The sequence below is a fragment of the Notothenia rossii genome (assembly GCF_949606895.1).
Source record: "Notothenia rossii genome assembly, chromosome: 11".
NCBI lineage: Eukaryota > Metazoa > Chordata > Actinopteri > Perciformes > Nototheniidae > Notothenia > Notothenia rossii.
The window spans coordinates 56250351-56270920 of NC_136910.1; the positions used below are offsets into that span (position 1 = coordinate 56250351).

At 41.5% G+C, this 20570-nt stretch overlaps 2 protein-coding genes across 5 annotated transcripts in view; both read right to left on the reverse strand.

The window, feature by feature from the left end:
• Positions 1-1028: 1028 nt before the first annotated feature.
• Positions 1029-13932, reverse strand: hmgcs1 (3-hydroxy-3-methylglutaryl-CoA synthase 1 (soluble)). 4 transcript variants are annotated; one of them, XM_079660180.1, is made up of 11 exons: positions 13797-13932; positions 13297-13491; positions 11646-12094; positions 11243-11368; positions 10303-10467; positions 7386-7554; positions 6315-6485; positions 5381-5487; positions 5175-5300; positions 3804-3961; positions 1029-3141 (listed from the first exon to the last, which is right to left on the reverse strand). In XM_079660180.1, exons 2-11 carry the CDS (start codon positions 13434-13436, stop codon positions 3073-3075), a joined length of 1680 nt encoding a protein of 559 aa, XP_079516306.1. In that variant the 5' UTR covers positions 13437-13491; positions 13797-13932; the 3' UTR covers positions 1029-3072. The 4 variants fall into 4 exon arrangements, with proteins under 4 accessions (XP_079516306.1, XP_079516305.1, XP_079516307.1 ...); XM_079660179.1 differs by having other exon boundaries at positions 1029-3144; XM_079660181.1 differs by lacking the exon at positions 13297-13491 and having other exon boundaries at positions 1029-3144.
• A 1864-nt stretch (positions 13933-15796) lies between these two features.
• The window catches only part of ythdc2 (YTH domain containing 2), a gene marked incomplete at its 3' end in the record, with an annotated part of 39023 nt that continues 34249 nt past the window's right edge, over positions 15797-20570 (reverse strand). Inside the window, exon 25 of the mRNA XM_079659978.1 lies at positions 15797-15885. Coding sequence (XP_079516104.1) covers positions 15797-15885 — 89 coding nt within the window. The remainder of the gene's footprint in view (positions 15886-20570) is intronic.

Sequence of the window (20570 nt, forward strand, 5' to 3'; positions counted from 1 at the left end):
GAGTCCGGCCGAGTTATGGCTAGAAAGGATCCGTCTTGTGTAAAACTCTCGCGGGAGTTTGCAAGTCACGTAGCTGAATGTTTACGTTTGGCAGGCAGCCTTTCAGTTACGATCGTTAACATCAGTGGGCCACAGCAAATGATGGTGAGAAGCTAAACTATCTATTAATGATGTCAATGACAGGGAGTGTGATTGTTGAAATAGGCTGTTAGCGGTCTTGCTGTTCAAAGAAGAATGACAACACTGAAGATCACCAACACTGGTTTATTTTTTATTCACAGGCAAGTCAACGTTGTCGCAGTAAAAGTCGTAAGATAGCTCCTGGTGCAATCAAATGTTCCCTTTCAGTGTTTTACTATTATGTCTGATGTTTCTCTATTAATATTGCTGCTGCATTAATGTGTATGTTGCATGAACGTGACGTCATATTTACACAAGACGGATCCTTTCTAGCCATAACCGTCCGGCCGAGGCTGCTCCTCCAAGGAAGGAGCCGAAAAAACTATATCCGGTCACAGTGATCTCTTATTTTAAAGTAAAGTCAACACTTATCGACACTAAATATAGTCTATATTAAGAACGAGAAAAGTGTTAACATATATATCGTTTTTTGTAAACATATGACAAATGTGCGAGGGTGATGACGTCAGAGCATCGTCCAGCCACGGTCCAATGTAACTCCTGGTTACATGGTACTACCTGCTGTGTGTGGAGTGATGCATCATGGTACCTTGGGGGCATTTCTGCGGCTAATTAGCTGTGAGGCTCATTCAGTGTTTTATTTGGTTAATAAGTGTTCGGGTGGTAATGGGAAATCTCTTCTGCTAAATATATAACAGGTTTTCTCTCCTTTCCTCTATACTCTTCTCCATTTTCTATTTGTTTTGAGGTTATGAGAGGGGGATATGAACAGTATATGAACTTGTTTTATGGTTAACTAGCATTGAAAACGTATACGCATACCAATTACTTCATACTTAGCAATATGCACAGACAAGTGGAAAAAGTAGTCATACACACACACCACACATGTTCTGTCCATTTATTCTGAATATCTACACATTGATACAACCCATCTGGATAAAATTAATCTGTTCATATCTACACAGCATATAAATAATCTTAGTGTGTGCTGTACATTAACATTAGTAAAGATCATGTGACCTTAGAGGCGGCCCTACACAGATATAATGTTCCAGTCAGACCAAGAAAACTCAGCTGTACATATAATATCTGTACACTATGAGAGGAGAAGCATTGTGTTATCATGCAGTCTTATAGAGGCTTCTCCAGAACCTGCACATTAACCGTCTGATCCTGTGATCGTTGGATCCAGTCCAACATCAGCAGGAGCAACTGGGATCATGTAATAAGGCTGATGTCTTCCTTTTGGTTTCTTGTTGCAGTCGTCAAGAATAAAAGCAACAATGAGATTTAAAAAAAACAAACATTTGCTGTCGTCAGATATGAAGCGGACCTCACTGAAGCAGCCCTTTCACATTAAGGCTTCAGGATGGGTGAATGTGACGTCAGATAACGAAACACAGATCATATTCTCTGCCACACATGCATATCAACCATCAACGATGCAACAACACAAAGGACTCTTGCGTAAAGGATGTAGCCTTCAGAGTGTAATCTGGATTGGTCTGCACTCATTTCAAATCTAATTAGAAAGACCACGATAACGTTCACACAGCAGCGACCAAACGGAGCCTGGTGGAGGTAGTGAGTATTGCAGGGCTCTCTGAAACTGGGTAGACTTCCCCAACACCAGGTGAATGAATATGAATTGCATCTTCTCACTGCTTCCTGACAGGTGGCGAGTTTTAAATGTGGCCCGACATGGTTTGGAAAAGTCTAAACCCACTGATGCTGAAGCGCTTCGAATGTGTCTTCACAGTCACAGGATGTAGTGACAACTTTTTAAACTAACATATTGGGCTAAAAAGAGGTTTCTACTTCAATGTATTCCCACGTCAGAGGATGAATGGATGAACATGAGGTGAGAGGGAAACTACATGTGGGGTTGTAAAGTGATCTGGTCTTCTTTCTCAACCTAATTATTAATTTAGTCCCCATAAAACATGTACATTAAAATCCAAAATTGCACATTTTCTCACACCAGTATGATATCCACGTGATATTTTTAACCAAAATAGTTATTTTTAAATCTATAAATCGCTCATAGATTATTTTCCTAATCTAACAAATATATAACTTTACATATATGTTGGATACATGTCTAATACATTGTATATATAGTTTAAAAAATAGGCTGTGTCACATTATTCACAGGGACATACATGTATATTCCGTATCTGGTAAGGGGCCCTCTGCTAAAAACGAGCAGAGTGAAATTATTATTCCTATTAAAAAATTGTTCTGCTCTATTTGTGTCATGGATGGTCAAATAAAAAAATGTACTTTATGACGTGATGCGGGGCCAAATCAATGGGTTTAGACATTTCATGGCAATTTAAAAAAGGCAAATAGAAAAACTAAAAATAATCACTTCCTGTAAACAAGCATGTGTGTGTGTGTGGACGAGGGTCTCCTAACATTCACACATGAGCTCAGCTACATGTTGGTTTTGATTTGGGGGGGGGGGGGGGGGGCATCACTCCCGGTACCTCTGTTCCCGATGTTTGGTCATGCGGTCCACTTCCATTCATAAAAAAACTGAGGTATTGAACAGAAGCAGCGGAGAGGCTTCACACCGACTTCTCTTTGATCTTTTAATCATGTCCATTTTCTCTTCCTGTCACCAGCAGGAAGTGTGCTCGTTCCCATGGAGATCAGCAGCTCTTCATGCACATCATGTTGCCTGTGCATTGAAATTAAGGATCGCTAACAGAAATGATTGTTGTTTCCCAGTGTCAGTTTGACTGGTGTGGGGTAGGAGGGGGGGGGGGGGGGGTCTGTCCACAGAATCCACTATAATTAACTTTAATGTTTTCCGAGGTGACGCTGGTCTCCTGCTAGCCTTCTGACCTCCCGTCTTTTAGTTTTTTCTCCTCACTGTTGGAGCTCCTCTCAGATTGGGGAGAGGGGGGGGGAAATCTTAGTTTCTCAGTTGCTGACGGGAGCCTCGGGGGTTGCTGGGATACGAGGCATCTTCTTGGCTGGACTGGGGTTGTGCTGCTGAAGGAAAAACAAGGAAATGAACACTTTGGTAATAAACAAACATAGGTACAGATTAAAGAGTCCTTTTTTTCTTTGGGGGGGGGGGGGGTCCCTTTCCTGTAATGTGTTATATAGGGTTTCTTTTTGCCTTTGCAAACCAGTTACATCAGGGGTGTCAAACTCAACGCCCCGACCTCATTTCATGTGGCCCGCAAGAACTTGCAAAGACTATAATATACAATAGATGTAGTTGTTGAATATTTGCTTTCAATGACTTGCCCTGGACTTCTGCTTTCAGACGTAGTTCATTATGAAGTTATTACCAGAACCGATAATAATCCAATGCAGAGACAATAATGTAATATAATACTTTATATATGTATATTTATATAGTCTTAAAGTTACAACCGGCCCTTTGAGTGCAACCATAATGCTAATGTGGCCCGCGATGAAATTGAGTTAGACACCCCTGGATTAAAAAGTCCTTATTCTTCTTTTTCCCCTTTCATGTAGTTTGTTATATAAGTTTTAGTGCATGTAAACGGTCTGCAGATGCTAAACATCCCTGTGTTCCCTCCACTGACTCCACTACTACTATAGTATAAAAGTAATAGTGAATAGAGCCTCAACAACAGGGTTCTGAATGATCTACATGTACATCAGATATGTCCCTGTACCTCTGTGGCGGTGGTGGAGCGGACCCCCTCTGGCTCTGCAGACAGCTCTATGCTGGGGGCGCTGCGGGCGTACTCCCTGCGGTGCTTCTCATCCACTCGGGTCAGGTACCACGTCCCGGGGAACAGATCCTCCACCGAGCTGCGGGGGACGTAGGGGGCTGTGGGGGGGAGGAGAGGAGGAAGGTAGTGAGAAACACAGGATCGAAGATATCAAAAATAAAGCCTTCTTCCACTCCTACTAGTGCTGTGTACCTGGACTCACATTCAGGTTCAGGTCCGGACTCAAGTCCAGAGGTTCAGGTTCAGGTCCGGACTTATAAGTCCGGACTTGTGTCAAGTGGTGTGAGTAACTAAAGTGAACTTACTGTGAGCTAATTATCAATTGAAAATAAACTCATAATCAACTCAAATTCAAACTCGTCAGGTTTATTGTGCCCCCTTCCAACTTGTGTCTACACCATGTCTTTTCTAGAACTCTACATGTGTTACTAACTACACAACACAACTACATACATAGTGATGTACATACAAGACTCAATATGCAAGAGTACAAGTCTATGTGTTCTTGTTCAAGAACAACAGCATATTGACATTGTCTGGGTGAAGTGTTGCTCTTTCGGCAGACACTATATCACCATAAATACAAAGGAGTTAGCTTAGCTACACTACCATATATGGCAACCAGTATCCCACGCTGTCAGTGTCCACTATGTCTAAGCCAGTTTCCCTTGACGTCACACAGATCTCGCGAGCAGTTGCGATATTTTGCGAGACTTCGTGAGCTCAGTAATGGCCGCCATACCAGAAACCAAAACAATGTTTTTCGTCTTTTCTCAGCGCAAATTTCTCGATCTATGGAAGGTTTTAGATGGTTTAGAACACAAAGGAGAATATACGTAAGTACCGGTTCCTGACGTTCCGGTTTTAACCGGACTTGAACCGAAACTTTTTACAAGTCCAGTACCGGTTCGGCGTACCGGTACGCAGCACTAACTCCTACTGCCATTTATTTTATTTTATTTATTTATATACCCCTTTTGTTTGTTTGTTTGTTTGTTTGTTTGTTTGTTTGTTTACCATGTAAAGCGGTGAAAGGCGCTATACAAATGTAATCTATTATTAAAGCCGGTGGTTTATGCAGTTTAACTTCCTGACATAATAGCCTATAGCATTCGTCTGTTAGCATCTAATAATGTATTTATCACTACAACATACAGTATCTTATTTGCCTGTACAGTATTTAATTAGCAGTATTTATTTTATTTGAAAGTTTACTTCATCAAAGCCTTCAAACATGGCCTTTCTGTTGATGATATAACGTTCCCTCTAGACAGTCGGACCCAGCCTCAGCAGGGACAGTTCTCATCATACCTAAGTGATGCGTGTCCTGTCTCAGCTTCATGCACTCGGAGAAGGCGGGAGGAGAAACCTTCTGTCTGGAGTCCAGACGCAGCTTCAGGTTGCTCAGGCTGGACACCAGTTTGTCCAGAGCAGATCCTGGATCAGAGAGTGAACCTTCTGTTAGTTTCCACTGTGTTATAATGACTGCACAGACACGTTCAGAGCCGTGTTCTCACCTGGCGTGTGGTCCTGTGTGACTCTGATGGAATACAGAGTGGCAGCGAACCCTGAGCCGTACGAGAAGACTCCGACTCGCTGTCCGGCTATCTGAGAGGAGCTGTGTCTGCAATGGAGGAAACACACATTCTATTTAAACACACAACTCAGTTCTTCATCTGTTTCATTCACTGGAGTCATTTACAGTCCGAAAGTGTTCCGTGTGCAGAGACTTCACTGAACAGCTGAGAGTAAGTGTCCTGTTTTGAACTGTGCAATGAGCTATTGTTGTACTTTAAGATTATAGGTCAAAATGAAATAAGATTCACTTTAAGATGAAGAAGCATCAGGTCAGTATGGGAGTTGGTAAGTGAGTCCTGTCAGCTTACATTGCTCTGAGAATTTTTGTTACTTGGGCATTCATACATTCACGGACGACTAGACTTCCTGCCTCTTGATCACATGACTGCAGCGAGTGGTGAGACAGACAGGAGAGAGACTCTGAGACAGACAGGAGAGTGACTGAGACAGACAGGAGAGAGACTCTGAGACAGACAGGAGAGACAGACAGACAGGAGAGTGACTGAGACAGACAGGAGAGAGACTCTGAGACAGACAGGAGAGAGACTGAGACAGACAGGAGAGTGACTGAGAGACAGACAGGAGAGTGACTGAGACAGACAGGAGAGTGACTGAGAGACGGACAGGACAGTGACTGAGAGACAGACAGGAGAGTGACTGAGACAGACAGGAGAGTGACTGAGAGACAGACAGGAGAGTGACTGAGAGACGGACAGGACAGTGACTGAGAGACAGACAGGAGAGTGACTGAGAGACAGACAGGAGAGTGACTGAGAAAGAGACAGGAGAGTGACTGAGACAGACAGGAGAGTGAGAGATAGACAGACAGGAGAGTGACTCTGAGACAGACAGGAGAGTGAGAGTGATACGTACGTTGCGATGAGCGATGCCAGGCAGCCGTAGACCGAGGGCGTGTACATGTTTCCGTTCTGGTTGGAGACGAGCAGGGAGTGCTTGGTCTTCTTCTCAAACATATCTGAGCTGGCCTTCAAGAAAGCCTTCTCCACGTCCCGGTCGAAGTACGTCTCCTCTGGCTTCACGTCTCTGTGATTCAAACACACACACAGGATGAGAAAGTGTTTCCTCGTGGGGTCATAGAACAACAGAGCCTAAGGTGCAGATTACACGAGAACTAAACGGGTTGTATCTGCGTAATTTCTCTTGCGTATGGCCCTTTCATTTACACGAGGCCGTAACAAAACGAGAGAAACGGACCCCACAAACGATAACGGGTCCCAAGGTGGATAGATCTGCAAACAAAACGCTCTGGGGGTCAAACGGCTCCGTGTAATCGCCTCTATACGATCATTTCCCGATAGATGAAGCCATAGCCCCGCCTCTCCCCACCTCTGCTGCTCACTGCTGTAGCATGGCCAGTAGCTACTGCTAGTGCTACTGCTACTGACCATGCTACAGATGTTAGTGCAACATCTACAGCTCCTCTACCACAACCATCAGCAACAAGTGGACATGGAGAACTACATGTTGCAAAATCCACTGCGGGGCATAAACAGAAGGGTAGCCATGGCAACATTGCTCCGGGGTCTTTTTTGCTGCTTTTGGTGTATTTTGTGGCGGAAGTTACAGCGCCACTTACAGGCCCGGCATATGTACTACAGCGTTTCCAGCGTTCTCGTGTGGACAGACACGTCAAATGAAACGAATACGTGTGAACGGAAGACTTTTTTGAAAACGCATACTGTGCATAAACGCAAACGTTCCCGTGTGAGCGGCACCGAAGAATGATGATGTGTTTTTCAAAGAGAGCATGCTTTACAAATAGTCTTCACACTTCTTACCGGCATGGTTTTAAGAAACTGACTTCACTAATAGTAAGGCGAGGGGACACATGTTTACGTATAAAAGACATGAACAAGTGGATTTTGCAAAACAGGTGACCTTTAAAAGCAGGTGTTTTGTTCCAGAGTGTTACTGCGGGTGTACCTGAAGGCGTCGAGGCCGGTGAAGGGTCCCGTCTCAGTGTTGGGGTTGGGGTGGAGCAGGAAGTCGTTGAGCATCAGCCTGGCCAGAGACTTCTGCACCAGCTTGCAGTACGGAGAGTGGAAGACCAGGTAGCCGAAGTCCTCCAGGCTGAAGCGCTCCTCTGAGCCCTCTGAGGGGAAGAGGAACAAACCGTGAACACACTGCTGTAAACTGTTCTCAAGAATTCACTACATACACACAGCAGGAGACAAATCAGAGAAGTATATTTTGGTCGTGTAAAGCTTCAATAAGAGAACTGTGAAGTGTTTTTGGTATTTCTCTAAATGACAACTCAAGTCTAATAGTTGAAAAACTCCAGAAGCGATCAAGAGTAGAAATATTTAAAGTGGACCCATCATGCTATATTTCAAAAATAGGCCATACCTATACAAAACATGTCTGTGAAGTTTTAACCAAACAGATCCCCCTTTGCAGCCATCCCTCATACTGCTCATACCCCTCTTTTGCAGCCCTGTTAGAGAACGGCAGATTTTGGGTCCTTAGCTTGAAAAAAAAGAAAAGAAGAGGAGGCGGAGCTAATGCCTGATCAGAAGTCTACCGGAGATAAAGTTAAATTCTGCTGTGATAAAACGCCATCCTGTTCTAAACCACGTCAAGGATTATTTCTGAAACAGTATGGAGCTCAAATGCTTTCTCTCTTACAGGTTTATCACAAGGCGAGTTCTTTTTTTTATTTCCTGCTTTTTAAACACATGTGCTCTACAGTACAGGTTAGCTCTGAGTGTTAGCGATGCATGCTAATGTAAACAAAGACGAGATTACGTCCAAAACACGTCAGGCATTGTTTCTGATAGCAACTCTCTGTGGGTCCGCCGACGTCGCAGTGGACACGTCAGTTCGGGTGGAAATCTGTATCCGCTCGTTGTACAGCCATTTTTAAAATATTTGGGTACGGAGGAAAAGAGAAAGGGTTTTATTTTCTGACGCTGCGTGAGTTCCCCGACACACCGGGGACAGATACAACAAGGGGACATCAACAAGTGCATTTTGCATGATAGGTCCCCTTTAAACATAGTACAAGGAATTGGTTAAAAGATGATAACTTGAGTAAGCCATAAATGGAAGGATCTTGTCTAAGAAATATGGACTGGAGTCTGGACTGCATTATTTGCACACGCCACTCATCTGGTTTCTCCTCTTTGCACACGGCTCTAGGCACCAAACACCAACTGAGCTCATTTAAAAAAGGTCAGGAGCACGGCCACATGCTAAAGAGCTGATGTGCAAACACAGCCCACCATACCAATCCTGGAGAGTAGAGCTATCATTCAGCGCTTCTTATTTACACTTCATAATGTGTCTCCAACAGCCTCTTGTTCTCACATATGGTAAATGTGGAAACACAAGGTTAGAGGCTCATGTCATTAAAGCACTTTATGCTCAGTGAACTGACGTAAACTTCTTAGCACAGCGAGCCGATAGTGTCCTAAACCTCTTAACTAATCAGCTGTTAGAGAGCAGAGACTTTGATTATCAGAGCAAATAGGAGAGGAAGAAGCAACACACTGTCTGTCAACTGGAATATTACAACACAAGTTTTTTGCTGGAGCCATAGAGTGGCGAAGTCCCGCCCATCTACTTCCGCCCCATGGGACCTTATTTGGGAAAAATGATGTATTGAAGTCAATGGAGAGAGAAAGATTATCTCTCGATCCCGTTTGAATTGAGCCACGAATTACACATATGATGTTTGTCAATCTTAAAAAATAATTTCCATGTCAAAAAAGTCACAGTTTGTCGTACAACTGTTGAAATATAAGACTATGAAAAATACGCAACTAGAAAGACTACAAATCCCAGAGTCCCGGTCCCGCATGCTGGCTCTAATGAACCGACTAACTCCCCTTGTGTGTGTGTACAGCTCTCAACATGCCCAGACTTGGAGTGATTTTCACCTCTTTTAATACTTTCCGCCTCGTTCTGAAAGAAAGAAGTGAAATGTGCCAACGTGAGGCCGTCTGGGTGTGTGGTGCGAGACGGGAGATGTAGTTCATTGAGCGGTTTCACACAAACACGACACATTTTTAATTTTTTTGACTTGCAAAATTATCTTTTAAATTGACAAACATCATATGTGTAATTCGTGGCACAATTCAAACGGGATCAAAAGATAATCTTTCTCTCTCCATTGACTTCAATACATACTTTTTCAGAAATAAGGTCCCATGGAGGAAAGGGAGGGACTTCGCCTCTCTATAGATGGGTATTTTTAAGTTTTACAAAAAAAGCACCACACGCTTTGGGTACAAAACACTCCCCGAATGCAGATTAAAGTGTAGCTTCGTGGCTGATCGTTATGCTATGCCATGTAAACTGCTGTGACTTCATCTCCAACGTGACAGTGTGTTTCTCACTGGCTCCTTTCATTAGCAGCTCAACAGAATAATGTCTGCACTTCTTCATATGAACACTGCACAGTTCTGCTGGCTGACATTTGCTTTGGTGGAGCAAATCTGTGGTCTGCACATGTTGCCTAGTATCAGTCACGTACTACTCACAACTTCTGCTTACGGTAAACCAAGAGAGAGTTGAGTATGAGTTCGTTTCACACCCACATCTGTCCTGTAAGCCTTCACTTGTTTTTAGCTTTGATGAAACACAAGCCTGGAACAAAGTGCATGAAAGTCTGAGGTCCGCCCAACCCACGGTTCAGCAGCCTATCTTCAGATCCTTTAACCGTGCCTTATCTTTGCACTTTGAGCTGTATTTGATCAATTTGATGAATTGTCTTGTGTTGAATTATGATGTGTTAAATGCCTATGTGAAGCACTTTGAATTGCCGTGGTGCTATACAGATAAGATAACCTTGAACCTTGTAAATGTTGGAGGATCATTCTATGGGTGACCTTTGACCCACCTCTCTGCCACTGAGCGTGGATCTTGTTGCGGTACACAGCGTAGCAGCGGTCCAAGGCGCTCAGGTAGCACTCGATGGACAGCTTCCCGTCCACCACGGGATACTCTGACATCAGGTCGGGCTTGTAGAAGTCGTAGGCGTGCTGCATGTGGGTTCCTCTCAGACCTGCAGGAGACATTTAGATTCTTCTATAAAAATCTGAGAATGGCTAGCGCTTTAGAGTCAGGTCTAAAAACATTTATTTTTAAAATGGCTTTTACATTTTAAATTTTCGAATTTTCGAACTGTTAAACATGGTTTTCTTTCTTTTAATTATTTTGTGTGTTTTTATATTTCTTCTCACTTTGACCATCGTAAAAATGTATTGTGTTTGATCCTGTAAAGCACTTTGCATTGCAGCACTGTATGAATTGTGCTATACAAATAAATTGCCTTGCCTATAAGTCAAACGTGTCGAGGCATGCGTGACTGAATGTCTAATGCTGAGGTTTCTAAACACATCTTTGCAAAAATTTAGTTTTATGCTCGCTATAAAAAAAGGTTTCTGTTAATAAACTTTCCCAGAGTGACGGTGCTAGTTTCTGATACTAAGATTTAGTTCAACACATAACTCATCTTACCTGTGCACGTTGTAAAAATCACTCAATAATACATTAAAACAATAAGAATCACAAAGTAAACTGAAAGAACCTTCCCTTCACCAGCAGAGAGGATCTGATCACAACTTGAGTGAACAGTCCAGTAGGTAAACATTGTGATGATGGGATCAGCCGACTGACAGTGGGGTCTTTGTTGGCGCTGCCACGGGTGGCTGCCTGCTAGAGTTGCTCGTTTTACCATTAACAATTTCTTTTGGGATAAAAAGCTCTTATCTTATCAATAAGTCAATGATTGAAGAGTGCTGCCTGATGTTTGTGAACAACACACCCTCCTCACTGACCTCGTTCAAAGGCCAGAGGAGCGTTGGGCCCCACCAGCATGGCCACGGCCCCGGCCCCTCCTGTGGGCCGCGCACTTCCTGAGGCGTAAACAGCAATGTCCCCCGCTACAACCACAGCGTAGCGGCCTGCAGGGGGGAGACATGAGGACACAGGTTACAGAACGTACAGTACACACACAAGTATCTTATCTTGAATAAATAGAATCATCAGAACAGGACCTTTGAACAGACTGTTTTGTTTTACAAGTAAGGCTGATAAGAGAGACCTCTTTCTGCTAAAAAGGTCAGATCTGAAGCGTTGATGAATACCAAACACTTCTTAATAATGCTACACTTCAATAATGAAAAGAAAAAAATGTCAAAATGTCAACACATCCAAATGTACACGATCCTGTCCCCTCACCATCCCAGGAGCTGGACTCCACCCAGTTGACAGCATTGAAGAGAGCAGCTGTGCCCCCGTAGCAGGCGTTGGTGGTGTCGATGCCCTCCACATCTGTATTACCAGAGTCCTCAAACAGCTGCATGAGGACCGTCTTCACGGACTTGGACTTGTCGATGATGGTCTCGGTGCCGACCTCCAGGCGACCCACGCTGTCGTAGGAGAGGCCGTTCCTTTCCATCAGCTTCTGGACCGCGGTGAGGCACAGAGAGTTGATGTCCTCGCGGTCCGAGCAGAAGCCCATGCGGTCCTGGCCGAGCCCCACGGTGTATTTACCGGGAGCCACCCCGTCCTCCTGCTCCAGCTCCGTCTGGTCCACGTACTGCGACGGCAAGTACAGCTCCAAGGCAATGATGCCCACATCTTTGGGCCATGGTCCCAGGCTACTGATCGGGGCTGATCCTGGCATCCTGGAGGAAAGAGAGGAAGTGTTGGCGTTATTTTAATGGGATCAATATGTGTGTTGTCAAAGTGTACAGTATCATGAACGCTGATGTTGAAATGGATGAATAAACAGGGTGCTGCTCTCACACACAGAACACAAGCCGTCAGAATAATAAGGAAAAGGAGAGCTCCATCAGGCAAGTTAGCTTTCAAACCATGTGAGGTAACTTTAGACTCGAGACATTATCTGTGTGTCACTGTTAGAGGTCTAACAGTATGTCTCAGCTAATCTGGCAGGGTTACTGAGACCATTGACCAACAGGCATGTTAGCTAAGGTCATGTCAGTGGGTACGGTGCTTGAGATACTATCATCTGCCTGCCTGGTGTTTAAAATCTAACCAAACTAACGACACACCGGGTTGCACACAGCACTAGCTAAGCTCACCAAAGACACAGCAAACCACACAGGAATGTGCTAACGCTAGCTTCTTCAAATCCACAAGCAGGACCGTTTTAAAGCCAAGTTTTGCTATCATTTATCGTTCATTTAAAAGATTACACATACCTCACCGGCTAGATACAAGAGATTGTGTTTGTAGATAACGTTATGGATAGTGGAGAGGAAACTGGGTGAAAGGGCAGCGGGATTTCCTGGAATTTAAGTCCGAAATCTGTAACCCCTAGTCACATTGGAGGGTCGATGATGTAAGAACATAGAGGTTTGTTTAGCGTTAGGTTTCAGTGTTTAAAAACACATTTAAAGGTAGATTAAAAACTATTCAGGACACCGAATTAGCTAGGTCATGATAAAGACATAAAATATACAGTTAGATTGCAACCCGGAGCAATTAGCGGACGGACCCACTTCCTCTCCAACGGCTAGCAAACACATTTATATTTCATAAACACATTTCTCAACATTTTCCCAGTTTATATTTCATTTTCTAAATGAAATTATACAAACAGTTAATTAAATTATGCAAAAGTAAAAAAGCCCAACAATTTTACATATGTCTAAACACTTTAATTCCTGAATGAACACTGATGTGTATTGTCATACTGATATTCTGTACAAACTGTGAAGTCCACTGAGACAAATTTGTGATATTGGGCTATATAAATAAACATTGATTGATTGATTAATTGATTGATAGATAGATTGATAGATAGATTGATTGATTGGTTGGTTGGTTGATTGATTGATTTATGTTTAAGTGCCTCGGTCACCTTTGCATGCCAGATAGCTGCCTGCCAAAGGACATCTTATACAGCGAGCAGAGCACTGGTTCCAGAGGCAGAAGACGACCACTGCTGCTCTTCAAGGATGTCAAGGATGTCGTGAAGCGTGACAACAAGACCCTGGACATTTTGACGGGCTGCTGGGAGAGGCTGGCAGAGGACCGGGCGAAGTGGTGCGAGCAGCTGCGCCAAAGTAGTGACAGACTTGAAATATACTGGATTCGTGGACTTGCTCAAACACGTGGACGTACTGTACCTCTCTGATTGCACTGTACAATCTCTGGTAAATCTATTGCCAACAAATGTGTATTGGAAAATTGTTCAATAGTTTGGATAAAAATAACTTACACAGTTGGACCTCCGTATTTTCTACAACTATCCTGACGATTTAACCACAATTACATAGAAGATAAACACAAACACACAGCCATGTTCATGCCTGCTGTCTTTGGGATTAAACACCTGAAGTTCAAAGTGAAGCTCCTCACCTGTGTGTGAAGTTAACTCCAGAGACACGATAGTTATCACTCGGTTTTACTTGTTTCCAGCCCAACAGTGTTTGACAGGCCGGCAGCGATCTGTATTTATGTGAAGCGACGGAGAGCGGAACAGCCTACCTGGCCAACTGACCAATCACAGCTCACAAACAACATGCGGCGCTACCTAGTCCCGCAGATTTCTGGCCAATCGGCGAGTGGAAACACAACCACGCGCCAGAGCCGTATCTGCTGTCCAATGGGGTGAGTTGTACGATGTCTGGTGAGAAAAAACAGCCAATCAGAGGGCGACAGTCCTTCCTGGCGCGGTGGACACAGCACTGAGCAACGGAGCAGCGTGTCCATGGCAACAGTCAACCATTCATACATTCAGCGGAGCAGGCACTCCTGTTGCCTTTAATACATGTTTTATTTGCCATTAAATGACTCAAATATATTACATTTAATAATACATTAAATATCAGCCCATATCTTGGTTTTTCCCGAGAGAAATCATTATTTATTTTTATTGTATTTATTGTTATTACCATACCTTTTTTTTACCTCTTTGGGCTATAGGCTATAAAGCTGGTATCAAACTTTAAAAAAAGTAAGTAGTACTGAAGTATCACCAGTGGTGTAAAATAAGTACATTTACTCAAGTACTGTACTGTCATTTTTAGGTACTTGTGCTTTACTTGAGTATTTCCATTTCATGCTACTTTGTACTTCTACTCCACTACAATTCAGAGGTACATCGTGTACTTTTACTCCACTACATGTATTGCATACCTTTAGTTACTTTACAGATGTGGATGAATGATGTGAAATATAATCAAGTGTTAAATCAGACTTTAGTTCCACCTGGAGTAAATCCACCAGCTACCCTGCAGTATACAAAGTCATTCAAACTAGCTGCACCTTTACCAGCTTTGAGAACACTTTCATGATCAATCATTATAAAACATATCATATCTATTATTCTGAAATGGACCAATCTGCACAATGACTACTTTTACTGTCGCTAATTTAACTATATGTTGATGATAATACTTTTCTACTTTTACCCGAGTAACATTTTGAATGCAGGACTTTGAGAGAAATACTTATGAAACATCACTTGTGTTTCATACATAGTTTATTTGGTATTCAACGCAATGCATGTACATACATGTTTTATATATATTTGAGACATATAATATAGTATTGAGAAGGAGTATAATAGGGGACCTTTAAAAGGTGGTACAGTTCTTTTATTCAGCCTGTAGAAGTGTCTTAACAGCTTCCTGCCTGTGTATCATGGCATAAGCAGCAAGAAAGCAATCCAGCCACTATTGAGTGCTTGGGAACAATTAAAGGAGACTTACAGCAGGCCAGTCAGAGGGAACCACAGAGACAGAGTTTTAAAATGCAATCACTGTTTATTTCTGTCAACCCATTAACAAGATCACGAGGCTGACTGAAACACCTCTCCTCGTACAGCAGCAACGAAAATTGAAATTCTAACAACATATATTAAGATTTCTTCATCCAAGAAACTAAACCGTTGACAGATTTGTCAAAACGAGTCTCGTAAACTTTAACACAGAACAACTATTCTAAGAGACGGGAGATGTTACTTGATGAGTGGAGAAGCAGTGTTCATGCGTGTATTGGTGGAAGTGTGTCAAACCATTACATTAAAAACTAACACGACAACAGACTGAAATGTAGCTTCTGTGTTTATCAAATCTTAATAGTTATACAAACCTATTTAATCCTCTCCACAATAAAAAAAAACACACTTTTCATTGTCAATAAGAACATGAGTACCGATTTGAATACAAAGAGCTAAAAGCAGAGAAATCAAATAAATAGAAAAACACAGAAACAGAAGCCAACAAGAACTTCCACTGTATCACATCGTCCCCTCGCCCTAACTGGTAGTGTGGTCCTTTAATGCAAAATAGAATATATCAGAGAATTGATAGAAAAATACATCTTTCCATCAATATACACCGTATGCATGTAGATCAGGATGGGTGTGAACAGACGGTTATTGAGCCGCAGAGTCTCCCTCCCACAGAGACATTAGCTGGCTGCCTGCCTGCGGCTCCAACTCCTGCAACACAGAGAGGAGGAAACAGGTTACAAATCACACTCACTCACCAACGCTTTAGATGGTCTCCATTCTATACAAAAGCCCCTCACTCATTTGTGATGATTCGCCTACTTGTTTTCTTCTATTAAACCCTTTTGTAATCCTATTTCAAAACAAACATATTTTTATATACATTTGTTTTTGTATTCGGGAGTGTGGGAAACGGTATATCGATCTCTCTGTCTGTACACACAAACTGAAAGATTCACAATAAAGTTTACTTTGACTTGACGAATACTTTTCTACTTTTACTTGAGGAACATTTTGAATGCAGGACTATTACTGTAACAGAGTATTCCTACACGCTGGTACTTCTACTTTTACTCAAGTACAAGATCTGAGTACTTCTACTTTTACTCAAGTACAAGATCGGAGTACTTCTACTTTTACTCAAGTACAAGATCTGAATACTTCTACTTTTACTCAAGTACTAGATCTGAGTATTTCTACTTTTACTCAAGTACAAGATCTGAGTACTTCTACTTTTACTCAAGTACAAGATCTGAATACTTCTACTTTTACTCAAGTACAAGATCTGAGTACTTCTACTTTTACTCAAGTACAAGATCTGTGTACTTCTACTTTTACTCAAGTACAAGATCTGAGTACTTCTACTTTTACTCAAGTACAAGATCTGAGTATTTCTACTTTTACTCAAGTACAAGATCTGAGTATTTCTACTTTTACTCAAGTACAAGATCTGTGTACTTCTACTTTTACTCAAGTACAAGATCTGAGTACTTCTACTTTTACTCAAGTACAAGACCTGAGTACTTCTACTTTTACTCAAGTACAAGATCTGAGTATTTCTACTTTTACTCAAGTACAAGATCTGAGTATTTCTACTTTTACTCAAGTACAAGATCTGAGTATTTCTACTTTTACTCAAGTACAAGATCTGAGTATTTCTACTTTTACTCAAGTACAAGATCTGAGTATTTCTACTTTTATTCAAGTACAAGATCTGAGTACTTCTACTTTTACTCAAGTACAAGATCTGAGTACTTCTACTTTTACTCAAGTACAAGACCTGAGTATTTCTACTTTTACTCAGGTACAAGATCTGAGTACTTCTACTTTTACTCAAGTACAAGATCTGAGTACTTCTACTTTTACTCAAGTACAAGATCTGAGTATTTCTACTTTTACTCAAGTACAAGATCTGAGTATTTCTACTTTTACTCAAGTACAAGATCTGTGTACTTCTACTTTTACTCAAGTACAAGATCTGAGTATTTCTACTTTTACTAAAGTACAAGATCTGAGTACTTCTCCTTTTACTCAAGTACAAGATCTGAGTACTTCTACTTTTACTCAAGTACAAGATCTGAGTACTTCTCCTTTTACTCAAGTACAAGATCTGAGTACTTCTACTTTTACTCAAGTACAAGATCTGAGTACTTCTACTTTTACTCAAGTACAAGATCTGAGTATTTCTACTTTTACTCAAGTACAAGATCTGAGTATTTCTACTTTTACTCAAGTACAAGATCTGTGTACTTCTACTTTTACTCAAGTACAAGATCTGAGTATTTCTACTTTTACTCAAGTACAAGATCTGAGTATTTCTACTTTTACTCAAGTACAAGATCGGTGTACTTCTACTTTTACTCAAGTACAAGATCTGAGTACTTCTACTTTTACTCAAGTACAAGACCTGAGTACTTCTACTTTTACTCAAGTACAAGATCTGAGTATTTCTACTTTTATTCAAGTACAAGATCTGAGTATTTCTACTTTTATTCAAGTACAAGACCTGAGTACTTCTACTTTTACTCAAGTACAAGATCTGAGTATTTCTACTTTTACTAAAGTACAAGATCTGAGTATTTCTACTTTTACTCAAGTACAAGATCTGAGTATTTCTACTTTTACTCAAGTACAAGATCTGAGTACTTCTACTTTTACTCAAGTACAATATCTGAAAGATTGACAATAGAGTTGACTGACTGACTTTGACTTAACCCAACTGCTCCTTAGATGAAAATCCCTTGTATAACTCACCCTTAATACAAATGCTTTTAAACTTGGCATTTACACTTATTGTTAGTGAAACATAATAATAATAATAATAATAATATTAATAATAATAATATTAAGACTCACTTCTAGCAGTTTCAACACAGTTTGTTAAGATTAGAGCTTTCAATAAGACACTTGAACTTGTCTTTCATAAGTTGTGATCTTGAGTTCTTGGGGCAGGACACCATGCTGAAAATATTCCTTAATACAAATGCATTTAAACTTGACATTTACACTTATTATTGTGAGTGAAAAATATGAATCTGAAGACTCACTTCTAGCAGTTAAGACTAGAGCTTTCAATGAGACCCCTGAGCTTGCTTGTGTTTCTTAAGCTTTGATAGTTCTGGGGTCAAGGCACCAGAAATATCAAAAAGTATTGCAATCCCTAATCTTTCTACGGACCCCCTGAAATCCCCTCAAGTACCCCTAGGGGTCCCTGTACCCCCTGTTGGGAACCACTGTTGTAAAGTATGTCACAATAAATCTAGGGAAGCTGGTTTCTGTTGCCCCAAACTGTGGAACCCTTTGGATCTTAGAACAGCAAACTCCATTTTGATTTCCTGAAAGTAAATTAAAAAACTTTTTTTTTAAGTTTGGGGTATTTTTTAGAGGTATCACTGTTCATAGTTTTATTTATCCTGAAGAGCAGTATTGCATATCCGACCTGTGGCCTTATCAAAAACACTTTATGTGCGCCAACCCCCCTCTCCTTCCGCCTATATGGCTTTTGGTGCGTGTCTTACAGAGACATTGTCCTTTATAATTAAATATTTGAATAGTAAATTATTATTGTGAAGCAAGCTGGTTAATCAAAAGTAAGAAAAAGGATAACATAAAATACATTTACGGCCCTTTTTGAATCCTGTCAGATTGCAGTGTAAAGTGCAAGAGAGCCAAGTGAAGGTGAGTACAGATAAGGAAGTGCGGTGATTCATTAAAGAGCCCTCAGCCAATCACATCACTGCTCTCATCACTGCTGAAACAGCTGAGCCAATCACAGTGAGGTATGACAGCCTGAGCTCAACAACAGAAGATCGTTCCACTGTGTGTGTGTGCGTGTGCGTGTGCGTGTGTGTGTGTGTGTGTGTGTGTGTGTGTGTGTGGATTAGTGAATGGAAGACCTTTGAACACCACATGAACAGTCAATACCAGACTAGAAAATGTGAATGCTGTAAAATGTGAACATTTGTGGCTGAATTTAGCTGAACATGCAGACAAAGCTGAATATTTGATTAGCTGAATGGTCTCTGGAGCTGCTTTTAGCTACAAGAACCAAGTAAGTGTGTTTCTGAACTTAGCGGAGAAATGCAGAAAAGTGAAATTATCTGAATCAAAATTGTTACAGCTCAAATGCATTGCAATGACTTTGTTGAAAACTTGAAAGTGAAATGTTAAACTGGAAGAGTAGGAAAAATAGCGAAGAAGCTTAATATTTAAAAGAAAAGGTTTAAAAAAGGTATAAACAACAAATATAGCCTCAAAGTCCTGAAATAGCTGAATAATTTAATAGTTGAATGGTTTCTGCAGCTGAAAGTAGGCTGAAGGAGTTAGATATTAAATGTAAGTATTAGTGAATGAATGTTTACAAACACATGTGTGTGTAAGCCCAGATAGAAAGGTTACCATGGTGACGACGTTATGAAACACCTGAGTGAGCCCAGAGATCAAAGGTTTCCATGGAGATATGCTGTGAAAGGAGAGCCTTTCCATTTGTTCTGAATGAGAGGTAAACCAGCTTAGTGTAATTCTGTTTATTTTGTGTAGAACACGGTTTATGCCACAATATATGATACGAGAGCCTGATTAGCTTCGGTTGCTATGCTAACATCACCTGTAGAATGCCAGAGAAAGTTTCATATCAGCGTTTGTGATGCCAAACAGCTTTCAGACTGAAACACATTCACTGATGGGGAATATTTATCAGCTGCTTGTGTGACAGTCAGACAGTGAAAACTTTACAGCGGTCGCTGCCGTGAGTTAAACTCCGGTGGGCGAGCAGCACTGCAGCGGGCGGTAATGCCGCTGAAACACATTAATAACATTGAACAACGGCACTCTGGAGAAAGGTACAAGGTTGGAGAAGTAGTTTTTAATTTAATCTGGCTTCGTATGATTAAAAACTACCAGACGCAGTCCTCTATTGATGTTGTTGTGAGCGGTGTTGTGGAGAAACTCAGCGACGTAAAAAACGCTGTGTGGGTCATAAGAAGGCACGTCAACGGTTACGTCATGACGCAATAATTCACCTTTGAACCTAATTCACCTTTGAACCTAATTCACCTTTGAACATAATTCACCTTTGAACCTAATTCACCTTTGAACATAATTCACCTTTGAACCTAATTCAACTTTGAACCTAATTCACCTTTGAACCTAATTCACCTTTGAACCTGCATCTGTAACAATGAGTGGACCAAAGAAAAGAAAAGTCGACATTGAGTGCAGGATATTTAATGAGGGGTGGACAGCTAAAGGTTTTTTCACCGATCTGGTACTGGCCCGGCCCGTCTGTCAAATTTTAAAACTCATAGTGTTTTGCCCACCCCTGTCCTAGAGTAAGGTACACTGCTCTGTGTGAATGGGTGAATGACATGTAGTGTGTAAAGCGCTTTGAGGGGTCT

Bases quoted from the DNA above. Each gene is read 5' to 3' on its own strand.
- hmgcs1 (XM_079660179.1), bottom strand. From the start codon at position 13,436: ATGTCCAGGGTCTTGTTGTCACGCTTCACGACATCCTTGACATCCTTG. The intron at 7,555-10,302 runs GTGGGTCAAAGG...TCTTCCCCTCAG, and splicing joins CCACGCTCAGTGGCAGAGAG to AGGGCTCAGAGGAGCGCTTC. The intron at 5,488-6,314 runs GTACGTATCACT...CCTCCATTGCAG, and splicing joins CTGGCATCGCTCATCGCAAC to ACACAGCTCCTCTCAGATAG.